Source organism: Littorina saxatilis, linkage group LG1 (genome assembly GCF_037325665.1).
Source record: "Littorina saxatilis isolate snail1 linkage group LG1, US_GU_Lsax_2.0, whole genome shotgun sequence".
NCBI classification, from domain to species: Eukaryota; Metazoa; Mollusca; class Gastropoda; order Littorinimorpha; family Littorinidae; genus Littorina; species Littorina saxatilis.
This window is the reverse complement of record NC_090245.1, coordinates 23489641-23508303: the sequence shown is the minus strand read 5'-3', so window position 1 is coordinate 23508303 and position 18663 is coordinate 23489641. Positions and strand designations below refer to the sequence as shown.

The 18663-nt window shown below is 40.8% G+C and overlaps 1 protein-coding gene across 1 annotated transcript; it reads left to right on the top strand.

Moving 5' to 3' along the window:
- The first annotated feature begins 119 nt into the window (after positions 1–119).
- LOC138965147 (cleavage and polyadenylation specificity factor subunit 5-like) lies at positions 120–17010 on the top strand. The gene is made up of 7 exons (XM_070337274.1): positions 120–257; positions 6267–6467; positions 8486–8549; positions 9191–9280; positions 11377–11452; positions 12719–12833; positions 16721–17010. The coding sequence occupies exons 1-7, from the start codon at positions 133–135 to the stop codon at positions 16740–16742; spliced, it is 693 nt and encodes a 230-aa protein (XP_070193375.1). The 5' UTR covers positions 120–132; the 3' UTR covers positions 16743–17010.
- The last annotated feature ends 1653 nt before the right edge of the window (positions 17011–18663 follow it).

The following is an 18663-nucleotide window of genomic DNA, read 5'->3' as shown; positions in this document are numbered from 1 at the left end:
GTAAATATATTACTTTATCTGTATCTTATATTACCATTATTCAAAGTGCCTGAACAGTGTCATCCCTAATTTTATTTTGCATTTGTTTTCGAAAATAAATTCTAATGCAGCTCCGCACGGCTTTCAAACAAAATGGCGTCACATGGAAGAACAAGTGGATGGCCGAGAGACAAGAATGCGTCTCAATCGTCGTACAAGACGTCATATGGATCCACATCAAACCCCCTGAATCTAACGTTGGAGAGAACAGTGAATCTGTAAGCATTATAAACTAGAAAATATAATTATTGCAAATTATAAGCGACACTACTCGCCAAAACAAGAGCCCGCTCAGATTGCTCTATCTAGGTATGTTACAAAAAAATTCAAAATCTTCATTTAACATTTTGATCTATATCACTTGAAAGAGCAGAAAATCAGCATTCCAATGGTATATATAACTTTGAGATTGGATAAGTGTAACCCGAGTTATGAATTTTTAAAGTAATAAAATTCGTAATAGAGGCAAAGAGGATAAATTGAAACCATTTTTGACATTTTTCAGCTAAAATTAACTGTAACCCACACATTTGTTTATCAATATTGTTCAATTTGGTATCAAAAGAAAGGTTCAGAGCTCTATTAAACAACTATAAAAAATAAAAAATAAATTTTTATTTTTATTTTTTTTAGTAAGTTAGTATGAAACTGAGAGCAGACGAACTTTACCGACCGCCATGTTGGATGGTGACAATCCGGGCGCAAAGCGGCGCATCCGTTAAAAGGTACTTCGCATCGCTTTATCGACTTGAAACTTTGGGAAACAGCAGGAAAATGGTCAAACTAACTGTTCAGAGGGGTCTCATAAGAGTTCAAAGGCTATAAATTGTTTTATAAAAGTACCTCTTGTGTGTCTTCTTCGCCCGATATTCTGGCCGGCGAGCTCGACAGTGTTGGACTCGCCATCTTTCTCAATCTTAAAGTCAAGAATGTGCTCTACGTCTTCGACAGGGTGCCCATGTGATGTAAATTTGGAAAAGAATAGAAAAGAGGACCCCAAAACTGAGCCAGTGTGAGTGATCAGAAAATGGGGGGCCATTTTCAATGACGTCAAAAATTGAGCTGCGTGCGCACTTTGTAACATACCTACTCTATCACTATCTGCCATGCGTTGCTCAGAATCACAATAGCCCGCTCAGAGAAAAGTCGCTCTGGATTGGTCTATTGCAACGGGCTGACAACGAGGCAAATCGCTTCACGATGGCGACGAAGAAAGCATGATTGCTGCGAGATATAAAAAAAGTTGTACTTCTTAAACTAGTAGACGATTCTGTCAGTGAAATCGTCAGAGAGAATGTAGTTATGATGGGAAATTTAGCTGGGGTAGTCCCTGAACCTTGAAAAGCGGTGGATCCCTCGGGTCACGTCGAAAACCACGCCGAGAAGAGCGAAACATGCTACACGGCATCGCAGTGTAAACACCGCAGCCATCTTGGATAACGCGGCGGGCGGTGGGCGAGCATACAAAGCCGCTCGCCGAGTGCTTCGCGAGCGCTTTCCTGCACTGCCCTAAGAAACAGCTTTTTGTCATTCGCACTGCGAGCGACCTGTGGCGAACCGCTCTGGGCAACTCGTCTCAAGTATCAGTATCACTGAGTCGGTCTATCGTCTTATTCAGTTATTGCTTTTAAATATCGTTCTGGTTTCAATTTTAGCACTGCATTGTGGGATAGGGAAATAATAGTAGGGATCGCACTAGCTTTAAAACAAAACAATAACAACAGGAAAAGGCGGCAGGAAGCAATGTGTAATCAACAATGCAGCTGTGCAATTAATTTTTATTTTCATGCAGGATAAGCATTGGCGAAACCAGGCACATTGTTTTTGTTTATGCCTGAAACGTTGTGATGTAACAAAAACAATCAATGCATCAGTGAGCGTTCAGATGTGTCAAATATACAAAAACTGTGCGTCACCATCATCTCTGTTCTTACTGTGTTACTAAATTTTACACAGGGTTTTATTTACTAGTGCGCCTTGTGCCATTGGCGCATAACATCTCAAAATGTCCCATTGGAATTCCCTTCAGTGCGTCAAAGGGCGCACTGAGATTACGTACCACTGCGCCACCCCATGCACACTTTTCAAGGGAGTACAGTGTTCGGAATGACCTGAGCAAAAACACGCGCCAAGCCGAGCAACTTGCGAGTTTGTGAAACGCGCTGTGATTGGCTTTGAAAATATAATTCATTAGTATTCAACCAATCCTGCGAACTATATGTGCTCACGCGTTTACTTCTGTGGAAACTGTCAACAGAAGTGATATCGATCGAAACACAGACCCACACACACACACACACACACACACACACACACACACACACACACACCAGGAGTGTGCAAATTTAAAAATAAACAACTCACCCACGGGTTAGTAGAATCTCATTTCCAGCTCACCCGGGAAAAAAATAGGTAACTTTTCTTATTTTGTCTTTGAAGTTTCACACACAGAAACATTGGATTATAAACAACGCCATGGTTGTTTTTCAGTGGCCCGAAACAAATTAGGGAGCGCTTTCTCATTGGTCAAAATGTAAAACTAAACTAAGGGATGTAACTCACATCGTTGAAGCAGACGACATTTTCGAACACGATCAATACTTCAGAAAAAGCGCCTTAGAAACAGTACTTACTGTTTGGGCTTCGGTTTGGGCTTTGTTTTCATTATGAAAAACAAGGGGAAATGTATTTTGGCCATTCATTGGCTCACGTAAGTGTAGCCTATGCGATCGTAACTTTGTCTGTCTGTGCGTGCGTGCGTGCGTGCGTCTGTGCGTGTGTATGTCTGTGGTAGAAACTCTAACATTTGAAGACGTCACATTACATTGACGTCACATTATGACGTAAGAGGGTTAGACATCACGCGAAGGAAGTACTGACAGTCTCGGTCATTATTATTTTGAGCGAGCCGAGACTAGTTGGCAGTCGTGTCCTTGTAAGTAGGCTCAAAGAAACTACAATGGGTTCCTCATGTACAGTGTTTGGTAGGCTACATGCAGACAGACAGATCTAGATCTAGTGTCTCGCTTTCTTGCACAGTTTCACTTATGCTCTTTCTCTGTGTGTGTGTGTGTGTGTGTGTGTGTGTGTGTGTGTGTGTGTGTGTGTGTGTGTGTGTGTGTGATTGAGTTTGTGTTACTGTTTGTCGATTTCTTACGTGAGCCTTGATGGCTTCGCCTCTTGTTTTAGTAAGGAGTTGGCATTTGAAGCTCTATCTTGAGTTTTGTTTGTGAAATTTTTAGCTAACCCACGGGAATGCTACTCAAAGACCTCAGCTAACCCGGCCAAGTTTTAACTCCCCCCGGGTCACGGGTTAGTGGATTTGCACACCCCTGCACACACACACACACACACACACACACACACACACTAACCTGATACACTGGCAAATTCTCATATCATCATATGGCACTAAATAGCACAATTTTGCATCTTTCGACAAAAGCATTTTTGGACCGCCTAGCCTGCTTTGCACGTTTGCCTTCGACTTTGTAATGTCCCATCAAATTTGGTTGAGGGGGACAAATGTCCCATTGTCTTTTTCTTCCAGGCTAAACCCTGATACTAATAGTAATACTAGCTATGCCAAACAGGCACCGCTCTGTGCTGGAAAAATGGTGGAAAGCATGGGTTGGTCACTTTGAATATAAATACCAGCTAAACTGTTTTGTGATCTTTTTTGTCATAGACTGCATGATTTTTGTTCAGGAAACATTGAAGATCATTTCTGTGTAGTTGAATTTTATGTAAATATTGTAATGTAAGTTTATATCTAAAAATTGGGTACTGCGCAACGCGCTGACTCAGCGCGTTGCGCAGTACCCAATTTGTAGAGTTGTGGCACCAATTTCGAGCAGGATGCGTTTTGGTATTTTCTTTACACTTGCTCGTACCATAAAAGTTAAAACTACACGTCCAAAAATGACTCAAATTTGCAACCAATCACAGGAGAGATTTCTCAGGTCGTGTGATGTTTTGGTTCCCGAGAGATTTTGAGTCAAAAGTTCGCGGAAATTTGCTCGCTTTACGCCGTCGGATCTTACATACACTCAGATAGATGTATTCTTTATTCATTTTCCTATCATTCGGTATGCCTCGCAGCTTCGTAATCGTATGTGCAATAATAGCGCCGTACCCAATTTTGCATTGAAGGTTTGACCTGCAGTTCGGACCCAAAATGAGTGTCCGTGTCCTCATTTTGCAGGTGTCCGCTTAAGACTAAGAGGGTGCAATTATCGTTGAAAATCCCTCCGTGCCTAGCAAATCTGTCCGTACATGTCAGGTGTCCGCTCACGCCTGGGGCCGTACATTGCAAGGACTGCTGTAGTACTGTTACACTTATAGTTATACAGTGTTGTTGCCAGCCTAAGAAGACAATAGGTCATTTGGACCTCCCCCCAAAAAAAACAATAGGTCCAAATGTCCTGGCTTTAAAAAAACAATAGGTCCACCGTCCAAATTGTACCGCCATACCTTTGATACGTGCAATGCAAAATAACTTACAGTCCGGAGTTACATCTATCTTTTTACGCAAAAATGACAATAAAGCCTTTGAACAATGATAACACTTTATTATCTGATTCTCACAGAAATTTGTGTATGGCGCTCATTTGCTGACTTGCAACTTTTAGCTACTTTTTGTTTGCAACATTTGCAGGCTATTCGCGTTAATCCTTATCCTTCTTATTCTGAACCTGTTTCAAGTCCTTTGGCATTGCTTTGATGTCGTTTCCTAGTTTTAGTTGTTCATAAACTTTGCGAGGAGAAAGAGCCTGACATTGGTGGCCTACCCTTTCCAATACAGTGCCAGGTGTGCGAATGTAGGGATCCTGCCTGATCTTTGCATTACCATGCCGTAGTATTATATTGATGAACTTTCCGCTGTTTGCGCCGCTTTCGGTAAATAGGTACACCGGCTGGATCGGGTATTTCCGTAAACGCAGCCTCGAGTGTCAATGACGACAAACACGGACTCGGCACCGAGTGCATTTTCACTCGTAGCAAACATGAGCATTTCGATCAGGGTTTGTTTTCCGACTTTGCAACTCCCATTCCATTCATTGCAGACCTTGTCCGCCTTGTACGAATATGTATCGGTCAGTTGACCACCAAAACGTAAAAACTATCGGTCCATCGACCGGACAAGGCTAGGGTCCGTAGGGAGTAGGTTCAATGCGTCAAATCAGAAAGGAATGCGTCAGAGACCGAAGACCGAGGCCTGGCAACAACACTGGTTATACAAGTTATAGTCTACATATCGTGCTGTAATCGTAAATGGGGAACATTTTACCACTCTAGCTGGTCTGCGGTATCCATGAAACTAAAAGGCATTTAAAATGCAACCTATTCTGTGTGACCCGCAAATATAATTAAAAGGATGTTTGGAAATACATGTAACTTTTTTATTCAAATTATTGGATGTAGATGAGTTAAAACATTCCGGCAAAACACTGCAACTGTTTAGTTGAACCACATGATTGATGTGCCACAGTGAAATCATGAGCATTTGTGCATTGTGAGCTTGAAATAACTCCCTTTTAAGATAATTACGGAAATTTTGCACATCAATGGATTTAAGAGTTCACTATGGCAGGTAACACTTGGGTCAGTCTACTCTATTTGTCTCGGTCTGGCAATCCCGGTAGTCTTTTTGAAGGTGCCAACAAGTGCTTACTTGCGCTTCAGCTTACTGCAGTTAAGCGAGGAGACAGAAATGCAAACAAAAAAGAAAGGCATCCAAATGTTTTCTGCCAAACAAAGGTTTCTTTCTGTTGATCATCAGTTAGCGTGTGCATGCATGAGTGTGTTGCTGTACGCATACTTGTGTGTGTGTCCGTGGCTTGTATAACTCCCTAAGTTGTGACCTGCGATATTGAGACTGATTTATTCTGCGCACAGACAAAACTAGAAGTAATGATATTACAGTCTCAGTCCTAGACACACACACAAAAAACTTTGGATCCCAAAGGCCACAATAGAGGAAGTCCGCTGCATCATGACAGAAGTGGGGCTGGGCCGCTATTGCGCGGGTCCGCTATTGCGCGGGGCCGCTGTTGCGCGAATCTAACCCTTACCCTAACCCTAACCCTAACCCTAAAGATTCGCGCAATAGCGGCCCCGCGCAATAGCGGGCCGACCCCACAGAAGTTATAAGGATGCCCTTGTGTTATAGTTGTACTGTTGAACATGATGTAGAACAATAAATTTGTTTTTTAAAATCTGCTCAGGTATCCTTTGAGTAACTACACTTTTGGCACCAAGGAGCCCCTGTATGAGCGCGACAGTTCTGTGGCGGCACGGTTCCAGCGCATGAGGGAGGAATTTGACAGAATCGGCATGCGACGCTCTGTGGAAGGGGTTCTCATCGTGCATGAACACGGCTTGCCTCACGTCCTTTTGCTGCAGCTAGGCACCACCTTCTTCAAGTTGTATGTTGTTTTTATTTTGTTTTTTTTGGTGTTGCTGCTTTTAGTTTTACTTGCTTGTTTATTATTAAATTAAAAATGGATTTCTTCAGGCTATAAGAAATTAAAAACATTTACGTGTGCACCTGTGTTGAGCCTAATGGCATTCAATGTTCGTGAACAAAGTTCAGCAGCACTGTCCAAGTTACGGTTAGTTTTCCTGTGATTTGAAAGAACTATAGATCATGTGTTTTGCCGAGGCTTGCAAATTGGAGAGAAGCATCTGGTGTGTACGTATGTGATGTTAGACAGGCCCAAAAGATAAGCTCACAGATAGGAGTTTATTTTTATATTTGTCATGCTTTTATTGATGTATGAGTATGACTAAAAGTAAAAGGCTGTAAAATATTGTAGACATTATAAGTCATGTTCAGACCTGGGAACCCATACGATTTCGCCGTATTTTGTACGCATGATTGTCGAGAATACGATCAGTACGGTCAGTGGAAAAAAAATACGACCAGAAACATTCCTAGACTACTTTTCTTCACAAGCCCATCTCGAAGCCGATCCAGTATTTTGACACATGATTCAGACCTGTTTACCAGTACGATTTCGGCGTATTTTGTACGCCAAATAATTATCGGTACGCAAATACGCGACACACGCACAAAATACGCCTAAGAAAAAGTCTAGAATACGTTTTCCGGTGTTGGTGTGCTGATTACGGAATGGTACAACTGATACCGGTTTTGGTCGAAGGGAGATAACCATGACAGCGAGTCTTCAGCTGTGGAAACCTTGTTCAGTTGTTGGCACGTGCGATCATCTGGACGATCGTGGCAAAATGAAGCGGAAAAATGTGCCAGTTTCGGATGACTGTACCAAGTCTAAACAGCAGAAGCAGCAGATTTTCATGGAGAAATATAAGAAAGAGCCAGGAATTGTGGAGTCTACTATGGGAAAAAGTCATGCACACTGCAAGTATTGTAAATCAGATTTCTCCGTTGCCCATGCTGGGAAATATGACATCGAACGACACTGCAGTTCCAAAACTCACCTGGACAAGGTTGCTGCAAAGAAATCCGCTGAAAGCTGCCAAGGAATTATGAAGTTTATTCCCGCAAAGCAAATCCTGCCAGAAGAAAAGGCTGTAGTCAACTCAACTCAACTCAACTCAACTCAAATTTTATTGGCTTCAATTTTCATAGAAGAATTTGTCTTGCGCTTGGGAGAAAGTAAGAGTATAACATATAAAAACAGCATTCATATCACATTTTGTCTGCGCTGAAGCAATGTTTTCTAAGATGATTGTAAAAATGAACTTGCCACTGTCAACCGCAGATGTTATTTCACGAACTTCATCTTTTCATTATCAATCTGTTTGGAAGACACTGGTTATAATGCTATAAACTGACAGGTAAATAAAATTGTTTTATCCCTGTTGTATTAGAAGGAGTTAAATTCTGAAGGTGTTCACAAGACATGCTATTCTTACACAAACATGTTTGCACCCACGCGTACATTTTCCCTAGCCCATATGGCTTTGCTTGCAAAGTACACCAACTTTATGAAAAATACACTCAACTTTTTGGGAAAGTACTCTTGCCTCGGGTTTAGGATAAATAGGTCTGCATGATTACAGTTTTTGTCAGTAAACATTGAAAAAAAGCATTTGTTTTAAATGTATAGGTAAACTTAATTAATGGTGTGACGGACGCGTGTGAAGCATGCTTTAATCATGGATGTTCATATGCTGTGTGGAGTACGCTTATTTTTCTGAAAATACACCAAGTTTGTTTGAGAATACTCTAAGTGCAAAACAGGGGTTCCCAGGTCTGCATGTTAATAGTAATAATAGTTATAACTAAGTCATGTAGAAACTAAAGAGAGCAGAATGTGAGGGTTTTGAATGTAAATAAGGGAGAGAGACATGTATGTAAGAGTCAAAGACATTTGACTCGTTATCCCCAGTGAAAATGATTTTAAACTTCGTTCACAGCAGTCTTATTCAGTTATTTCATTCTCCGATGTGTTTGCAGGCCTGGGGGTGAGTTAAGTGCAGGAGAAGATCAGACAGCTGGACTCAAAAGACTTTTAACAGAGGTAAGCTGTGTGTGCACGTCTGTTTCTTTGCCTGTGTCAGTGAAATCATTGTGCAACTGCAAATGTACACATTGATGATTATGTGACATTAAAGTTCAAACTGAGTTCAGTGTTATTTTCTATTTGAGGTAAAAAACACACACACACACACACACACACACACACACACACACCTACACACACACACACACTCTCTCTCTCTCTCTTTCTCTCTCACTCTCTCTCTCTCTCTCTCTCTCTCTCTCTCTCTCTCTCCCTGTGGTGTATGTGTGCTTTTTATCCTTTTCTCTCTCTCTCTCTCTCTCTCTCTCTCTCTCTCTCTCTCTCTCTCTCTCTCTCTCTCTCTCTCTCTCTCTCTCTCTCTCTCTCTCTCTCTCTCTCTCTCTCTCTCTCTCTCTCTCTCTCTCTCTGTGGTGTATGTGTGCTTTTTACCCTTCTCTCTCTCTCCCTCTCTCCATTTGATTCAACTTTCATCATTAGCAAGCTGAGAATATGCCACTCATTTTGTTTCAGTTGTCACACACACACACACACACACATACACACACATTCAGATTTGATCTAAGCAATATTTAAGAAAACTATCGGCACCACTAAATGATAGCCATGCATAACTCACTACATTTGAATGTGAATTTCAGACCCTAGGTCGGCAGGACGGCGCACCGATGGATTGGGTTGTGGAGGACACGATAGGCAACTGGTGGAGACCAAACTTTGAACCCCCTCAGGTGATTCAGTTCTTGGATGTGTGTATGTGAGTGTGTGTGAAGACTGTATAAGATGATCAGTTATAATCAAACTTGCCCTGGCGACCACCTCTCCATAACAACCACCTGCCCATAACGACCACCTGCCCATAACAACCACCTGCCCATAACGACCACCTGCCCATAACGACCACCTGCCCATAACAACCACCTGCCCATAACGACCACACTGAAGGATCCCCGACAAGTGTTTTTTCTGTGTAATCCACCTTTCCATAGCGACCACCTTCCTATAACATGGGTGCTACTCTTCCGGCAAGGTGCCGGAATTCCGGTTTTTGAAAATATCCACAGCCAGAAATTCCGGGTTTTCAATTTTTTGGCGAAAAAAACAAAAATTGTTTCGCTAGGTTGAATTTTGACTAGAGATTCCGATCCAAGTTTTGAAGCTCTTTTGGCGGGAGGAGAGAATCTCGGCATTGCTAAAGCCGCCATTTTTCTCAGTGGATGCGATTTGTCAATGGCTCATCAGTGTAAAACTACACGAGGCATGTGTACAGTGCTATCCCAGTTTGGTTTGTGGAGTTTCTCTCCTCTTAGTGACACTGATGGTCGGTGATGTTTTTATTTCTTGCCTGTGTACACACTATAAGACTGAAGAGACATGTGGCAAATGCTGTCCCTATCTTGTGTGGTTCCTCCCTGGTGGACAGTGAAACCCAGTTATATTTTCTACCTTAAGTCTTAACCTGAAAACAAGAGATATTCAAATGAATGATGTTCTGTTGCTCTGACCATCATTTCCCTATCCAACCTCAGGGGTGATGTTGGAGTGTCAATGTCAAGTACTGCCTCATAAATAATGTTGTCAGATGGCAACATTGATAAGGTGCTGCTTATGTTATATTAAATTACAATGTGTTTCAGTTTATGAATCTGCAAAATCAAATAAATGTTGTACTCCATAGCTCTTATTATTACTCAAAATATCTTCCAGAATGCACCAGATAGCATAGATTTGTATCTTTTTGTTGACAAAAATTCCGGGGGGCACCCCCCTAAAGGGCTTGGCGCTTCGCACCTGCGGGTTGCCTGCTTCGCGTCCAACTTTCAGTTTTTTTCTTTTTGTCCAGTAGCACCCATGCTATACAACCACTTTGTGCCTTGGATGGTCGTTATGGAAGGGTTCGATTGTACCAGGAATTCCTGCAAGTACATTGTACTCTAATACTTACCGTAATACAATGCACATAATGTAATATGTTATACAGCATTTAAAGATATGGCAGCAAATGACTGTTAGTATTACAAAAATGAAAACTTGTTTGAAATCTCTAATAAAAAAACAAGAAAAGTTAAGTTTATGGAACATTTAAATTATAGACGAAACGAAACATTCCCAAGAACTTTGACCCACCGGTCCTTAAAGTGAACAAGCAAGATCAGAACTGCCAACTGCTACGATTTCAGCGTAGCATGCTACAATTTTGCAGCAAATGCTACGCTAAGCCCAAAACTGTTACGCTCAAACAAAAAGTTACAAGCATGCTAAATATCAGCTTATCACTTGACAATCAGCAGCTGTCAGTTAAAACTGCGCTTGTGATGGAAAGGTCTGATCCAATCAGGGGATGGTTTTGTCGTACATCCAATCGAGAACGTTGTTTCTCCTTTTCGCGTTGTAGTCTTGGTTAGCGTATTCTCTTTGATTGACTTAGATCATGTTCTTGGAGGTGTGGGTTACCGAGACACTGTGTCCTACTTGCCGCCAAGTCGACATTTCGATGTCTGATAGTGATTGTGACATGGAAAACGAAAGAAAAAAAGGCAAAGCAAACCTCACATAATGCGGGTGTGCGATTTAAATTCGAGGCAATACTACTCTTAAAAACCAATTGCTACTCTGAAAATTCCAAAATGCAGCATCATGCTACTCTTTGGGCTTCACAGGGGTTGGCAGCTATGCAAAATACACAACTGGCAAAACTTGATGGTCATTGGTACTGTGACTAATCTCTGAATGTTGTCGCTTCCAAAATGGACTCTGTAAAATAACGTTAGTCTCTTTCGGATCTCAGAACTCTCTAATTTTGTGTTTCATGGTCTTTCTTTCACAGTATCCCTACATCCCTGCTCACATCACAAAACCAAAAGAACACAAACGTCTGTTCCTCGTCCAGCTTCCAGAAAAAGGTGAGAGTAGTCTCAGACGGCTGGGTTAGTGTTTTACTTCCAAGAGAATTTGAATATGAATAGATAATATGAAAAAACAAAATAAGGTCTTAAATATCTGTATGCTGCTGTAGATTTTTGTGGTGTGCAAAGGAGTGATAAAATGAATCAGTATGAAATTCTTGGTCACATGACACTGATGGGCCATTAAGCATTGCGCTGCATTGTCATGAAGCTAATGAAAAGTTTAGAGAATATATATATATATACGACTTGTGTCTGTGTGTGTGTGTGTGTGTGTGTGTGTGTGTTCGCCATGCACGGCCAAAGTTCTCGATGGATCTGCTTCAAATTTGGTGGGCATATTCAGGTAGACCTCGGACACAACCTGGTCGATGAGAATTTTCAACACGTGCTCTCAGCGCGCAGCACTGAACCGATTTTGGTTTTTCTGTCTGGAACGCCGAAGAAGAAGAAGAAGGTTTTTCTGTTCATCTTCCCAGATCCATTCCCAGTAACTCTTCCTTATCTTCTCCAGTGTTTTGCGTTTATCTCCCTTCCTTCGTGTGGCGTCAATCCATATTCCCGTTACTATTTTTAGAAGGTCACTGTCCACAACGGTCAATCCATATTCCCGTTACTATTTTTAGAAGTTTTCCTTCGTGTGTGCGCCACTCACCCGGCAAAGCCGGGTATTCGGCTCTACTTCTTCCCGGCAAAGCCGGCTACCCGGCGAAGCGGGTATTCATCTAGTTATATATACGTGTGACAGCTTGGCCAGTAACCAGTCCGTGGGTTCTACAGTGTGTGTTTGCTTTAGTAACTGTGCCGTACGCTGGATTACTCTCAAAGTTTTGTCCTAATTTTAAATGGAAGGCGTGTTTTTTAAAGGTGCATGCTTTTTTGCACAATTGATCACGTTTACCACCACAGATGTCTTTAGGCTTGTACACAGGATAATAAGAGCATCATTAAACTTTAACACGTGCCAAAAATCAAGAGTCTGCATGGCTGCTTCCTGTGCAGAGTGGCAATGTTTTGTTAAATTAATGTTGTAAGTGAAACCTCTGTCAATCTGCTCAATTAATTCACTTACAAAAATTCACACTGTGCACATAATGAAACCATAATATTGTTTTTGGTGTGTGTCCCAGTCAAAGGATGCTTTTCTCCCATTTAAAAGCCTGATCAGATCTATGGCGGTGAAAAAATTGTGCACAGTACCTCCAAGCACATAAGGCAATGGCACGGATGATTGTACACTTACTATTATGTGTCTTGGTGCAGCCCTTTTTGCAGTACCAAGAAATTACAAGTTGGTGGCAGCCCCACTCTTCGAGCTCTACGACAACTCAGCAGGCTATGGGCCAATTATCTCAAGCTTGCCACAGGCACTTGGCAGGTAAGTTGTCAATGTACTCATAAATTTAATACTGTATATATATACACATAAGTATTAGTTGCATATGTTACGGTATGACAGATGCGGGTAGTACATTTCTGTGTACTCCCGCAGTGGGGCACTGCGGTTATGAAATTAAAGGCCCCTCCTGTTTTTGGAACCGCAGGAGCTTTCTAGTTTGCTGTTAGGTAGATTTTTGGTTCCTCTTTCCTGTCATGCTCTCTTTTTCTTCATGAATTCTTTTCTTTTTTCTGCCTTCTTGCTCATTCACCTGTATTTTTTCCAAAAATCTCTTCTCTTTCCGCTTGTCTCGCGATTCATGTATAGTTTAATCTGTTAGTGTTCTGATGTAAGTCCAGCAGTAGATAGGTTAAGCCTATTTTAACATACTGGAAACTGGTAATCTTCCAGTAGGTATTAATTTAGTTTTACTAAAGCCTGCTGGGACACAAGTAATGGGTTAGTGCATTTGTAAACAGGAATCGCTTGACAAGTGGCCCCCTTCATCCCCCCCTTCCTCGTCCTGATATGGCTCTGCGTAGTCGGCTGGACGTTAAGCAACAAATAAACAAAAACAAACAAACAAACAATTTCTGTGTACGGGACGATACTAACAGAAACAACTGTATGTAGATCATTTAGAACTGAATGCAGAGATATAAAAACAAACAAGATGCAGTAGCAAAGTCAATTAAAGGAATAATGTTGTATGTTTCTTTCTTTTCTTTGGCTTTGTGTGTGTGTGTGCGTGTGGGTATTTTCCAGTTTCATCTACTCCAGTTATTCATTAACTAGTTCATGTAGCTGGATTAAAGTTGTCTTTTGTCTCAGCAATGTCTGCAAAATATGCACTCATTACATATTCTGCTTGGCCCATTGACTGCACATGTCTTTATAAATGTGTATACATATTATCCGATCTACTACGGGAAATTATAAGCACTGCACCATGCCCTTAGGAAAATAGTGTAGTGAGATGAACGTCCACTACGATTACCAAGTCAAGGGAAGTAACCGCTGTATTTGAGCTGTTTGTGCTTGGTCGTTTGGTTTGCCTCCCTTGCATGATGTTTGCCATGGGTAGTTCTTGTGTTCTGTTCTTGTGCGATGAGGGGCACTGATACTAAGAGCTGGAAGTGATGTTGGACTTGGAATAGCAGTCAACTCTGTAATTTTTGAGTGTTGTTAAGTGGGTAGACAATGATATTACCCAGAGTGGTTTCCATCAGCAACACTGTCACAACCTGCTCTCTGCAACACGTGTCTGCAAGAACAGTGAGTGTAGTGTTAAAACAAGTCGCGTAAGGCGAAAATACAATATTTAGTCAAGTAGCTGTCGAACTCACAGAATGAAACTGAACGCAACGCAACGCAGCAAGACCGTATACTCGTAGCATCGTCACTCCACCGCCCGTGGCAAAGGCAGTGCCCGTGGAATTGACAAGAAGAGCGGGATATTCGTTGCGCTGAGAAGGATAGCACGCTTTTCTGTACCTCTCTTCGTTTTAACTTTCTGAGCGTGTTTTTAATCCAAACATATCATATCTATATATTATTGGAATCAGGAACCGACAAGGAATAAGATGAAAGTGTTTTTAAATTGATTTCGAAAAAAAATTTTTGATAATAATTTTTATATATTTAATTTTCAGAGCTTGTTTTTAATCCGAATATAACATATTTATATGTTTTTGGAATCAGCAAATGATGGAGAATAAGATAAACGTAAATTTGGATCGTTTTATATATTTTTATTTTTTTTTACAATTTTCAGATTTTTAATGACCTAAGTCATTAATTAATTTTTAAGCCACCAAGCTGAAATGCAATACCAAACCCCGGGCTTCGTCGAAGATTACTTGACCAAAATTTCAACCAATTTGGTTGAAAAATGAGGGCGTGACAGTGCCGCCTCAACTTTCACGAAAAGCCGGATATGACGTCATCAAAGACATTTATAAAAAAAATGAAAAAAACGTTCGGGGATTTCATACCCAGAAACTCTCATGTCAAATTTCATAAAGATCGGTCCAGTAGTTTAGTCTGAATCGCTCTACACACACACACACACACACACACACACACACACGCACACACATACACCATACCCTCGTTTCGATTCCCCCTCGATGTTAAAATATTTAGTCAAAACTTGACTAAATATAAAAAGTACCTCTGCTAACTGCACGTCTGCCTACTAATTTGTACGTGTCAATTATTTTTCAACCAAATGCAAGAGGGCTTTTTTTTGTTTATTCCTCATAACAACTGCAAGCATTGTCACGACCGCACACACGATACCAAACGATTCAGGTGCTACCGTCTTGACACAATTTTCACACATACAAGACTAGTTTTGCTGTGTTTATGTTTTTAAGTGATTGTTTTAACAACTTTGACCAATATAAGTGTTTATTTCTGCTTTGGAATAGAAATGAAGCCAACTTTGGGATGCAACAAACTTTGCTCTTTTACAGATCACATCTTCAAATCCTACCACTGTATAGCTTTCACGATTAATAACCCATATCAAGGAAATGAGTTGAAAAAATATCCCTTTTTTGTCTGAATGAGTTGTCACAAGTGTTAATTTTCCACATGCGAGAACATTCGACCCCCACTGTTATGTTTATTTCTGTGGCTCCATTTCATTGTCACAGGTACAGGCACGTGTTTTTGAGAACAACACCCCATATCAATGCGTAACTCTTTTGAATAATCGACGACATGGGCAGTGCTCGATGCACGATTTCATCACTGTCTATAGTTAGTCTACCTAAAAATCTGTCGGTGGCCTTGATTGGCAAGTAAAGAGAGACAATATTTTATAATTCAGGTTCTGAAGAAGGGAAATAACTATGAAAACAGGACTTCCCCCGAAACTGAATTGATTATGCTTATGATGAGCTAATCGTGAAAGCCATCTCTATTGAGTGTTGCTAAATTCATGATAAGACACTGAGGCAATGATATCAGTTACCCCAAAAAAATTGAATAAGAGAAGGCAGAAACAAAGACACTAACACGCCTTAACAGTAGCCTTCAGAACACTTTTGACTGGATCAAACAAGTGTAAACTTGACCAAAACATGGAATTGTGCGTATTCAAAAATGATATTCAAAATATAATCTATATTTGAAATGAAATTGTGATCCATAGCTAAGAAGGTTGATAGTTTTTCTTGAGGTCTCCCATTGTTACAGTAGGCTGGTGAGACGATCAGAGTTAGCCCCTGAGATCGTATAATGGGAGAAACACTGAACTCAAAATGTAAGATACATGCAGTGTTGCATGTGTGTGTGACGGTGTGCATGCACGTGTACGTGTGTGCGTACATGTGTGTGTAAAAATGGAAGGATCTAACAGAATGTTCTAGTGCTCCATAGCTAATGTTCTGGGTTGTTGCTGGTTGTTGCTGCTTCCTGCAGCTGCAGATTAAATTTTCATTTGTCACATTCCATTCAGAATGATTTTGGTCAGTTTGTTGACTTGAGAAAAAAAAAGGTTAACGTTTTTTTGGCTTTAGTTTCACTGCACTGTTTTCTTACAACAGTTTACCTTGATTCTAGTTTGTAAAGCCATCTATTTAAGTACATTTCATAAAAATGAAACCAGCATGTATTTGAGTGGCACGCAGCGATAACCGCTGTCATTGGAAAACAGCATGAACATTGCATTTTTTTTCTCATGTGTCTACATGGCTAGCAAATGTACGCTAGTGATTACACACAAATGAAACTTTGGCAGTGTTTGTATCAATCATTTGTCTGCAGACATGTTTATTTTAAATGTGTTTTATTTTTATTTATTTGTTTTGTTTTGTTTTGATGATGAATGTTTTGATACTAAGTTTGTGTTTAATTATGGGTCATTGGGTGTGTTTCAGGTTCAACTTCACCTACAAGTGATTCATCTGGTTTTGTGTCATCGTTCATTGGTCATCTGTACCGTCGTAACTTGTGTCATCAGTGTTAAATCAGCGAATGGACCATCTCTGTTTTAGTCTTCTGTGCCACTGTGTGCTTCAGATTTTTCATTGCCATTGTAGTACGCAATGATGGTGATTGATACAGACATTGGTACAGACATTCAGGACCTGTGGAGAGATTCGACTGTATGTGTTTTATCTTTGACTCAGCCGTCTGTTTCAAAATAAACATTTTTTATGAGAAAAATGATGGAGAATTTGTGTGTATTGCGCTTGAGGTGTGTATATTTGTGTGTGTGTGTTGTAAAAGGGGTACATTTTCTGCCACATTTAACACACATGCTGATTCAAAAGTGTAGGGCATGAAAGGCTCCCAAGAGTTGCATAATCTTCTCTTAGACTCTCTCTCTCTCTCCTATCTCTCTCTCTCTCTCTCTCTCTTTCTCTCTTTATCTCTCTCAGTCTCTCTTTCCTTCTCTCTCTCGCTGTAAGGTTATGGCAGACATTTTGGTGCATTTTAACATCAAAATGGATTTTTTTTTATCACAAACCTGTCTGTTAAAAAAAAACCGAAGGTATGGAACAAACAAACAAACACACACACACACACACATTATATATATATATTATAGACACACACACACACAGAGGAACATTCCCGTTGATTGCGTCTAAAGCAAAAAAAGCCACAAACGTTACTCAAAAATAAATAACCAACTAAACAGGACAACAATAGAACACACAAAGGGATTGGGTGTTATTGCGGTCCTTATCCGCAGTATTATGAATACAAAATGTGGCCGTGGTGTTACGCCGCTTTGTCATCAAAGGACTGGCATCAGACCTTGAAGATGGGTATCAAAATGATATTCACCCGTGAATGTTTCCCCACCCCTCATGCGCAACGTGACAGTCAGGACTGACAATGTCGGTACTGAAGACAGCTTGAAGGGGTCGAATTGGTAAGGCCTGGCGCTCACCTATGTAACTTCAGCAGGACAGACGACGCACTGCAGATTATCCCAGCCCGCCACACGTTGCGTGAAAGGAAAACAGGCCAAGTACTCGTCATAATCCCTATCGCAGCATCAATAATATGCAGTGCGTCGTCTATGCCGCTGAAACTGCGCAGGTATGCGTTGCCCTACTTTGTGTTTGAGAGGTGTGAGGGGAAAACGTAGCCACCTCGACTGACAGGCAGAGAGAGAAGTCTGTCTCTGTTTGTTGTGTAAGGCTTGTGCGCCGTTCAAACAGCCTGATGATATTTCTTTTTCACGCGTGATCAAAATACAATGTATAAACTCGGTGTCGTTCAAGGAGTGGTTGTGTCACGCTACCCCGTCTGACGTGTATGTATGTAGACCCCTCTTTCCATTAGAAACTTTGAAGCAAATGTATACATAAAGCCAGGCCTTTTTGGTGTGCCGAACGTTCTGTTTCTGTCACATTTCTCGTGAGATACCACAGGAGTTTGTTTACCAAAAAAAAAAAATTGTCTGTTTAGGGTAACCCGACCGACCCTATCGATTTGGCGCCGACCCAAAAACTTTTTTTTGATTTCAAAAAAAAAAAAAAAAAAAAAGAGGTAAAAATGCTAAAAAGAGACATTTGGCGTTTCTTTCTCTCTGTTTTATTTATACGTTAGTTTTGAAACATGTATTCATCAAATATAAGAAGTGAATGTTCAGCCAACATAGCATTTACAACAACAACAAAAAACAAAACAAAAAAAACCTACCTACCTACCGACCCTACTTTTTTTGGTCATGTTACCCTAAACAGACAAATTTTTTTTTGGCCTTACCAAAGTGCCCGACCGGATCTGGTCGATCGAAGTATCGTACACTACAACAGCTGATCGTACTCAGTATATTATACATCTCAAATGTTCTATCAAGATA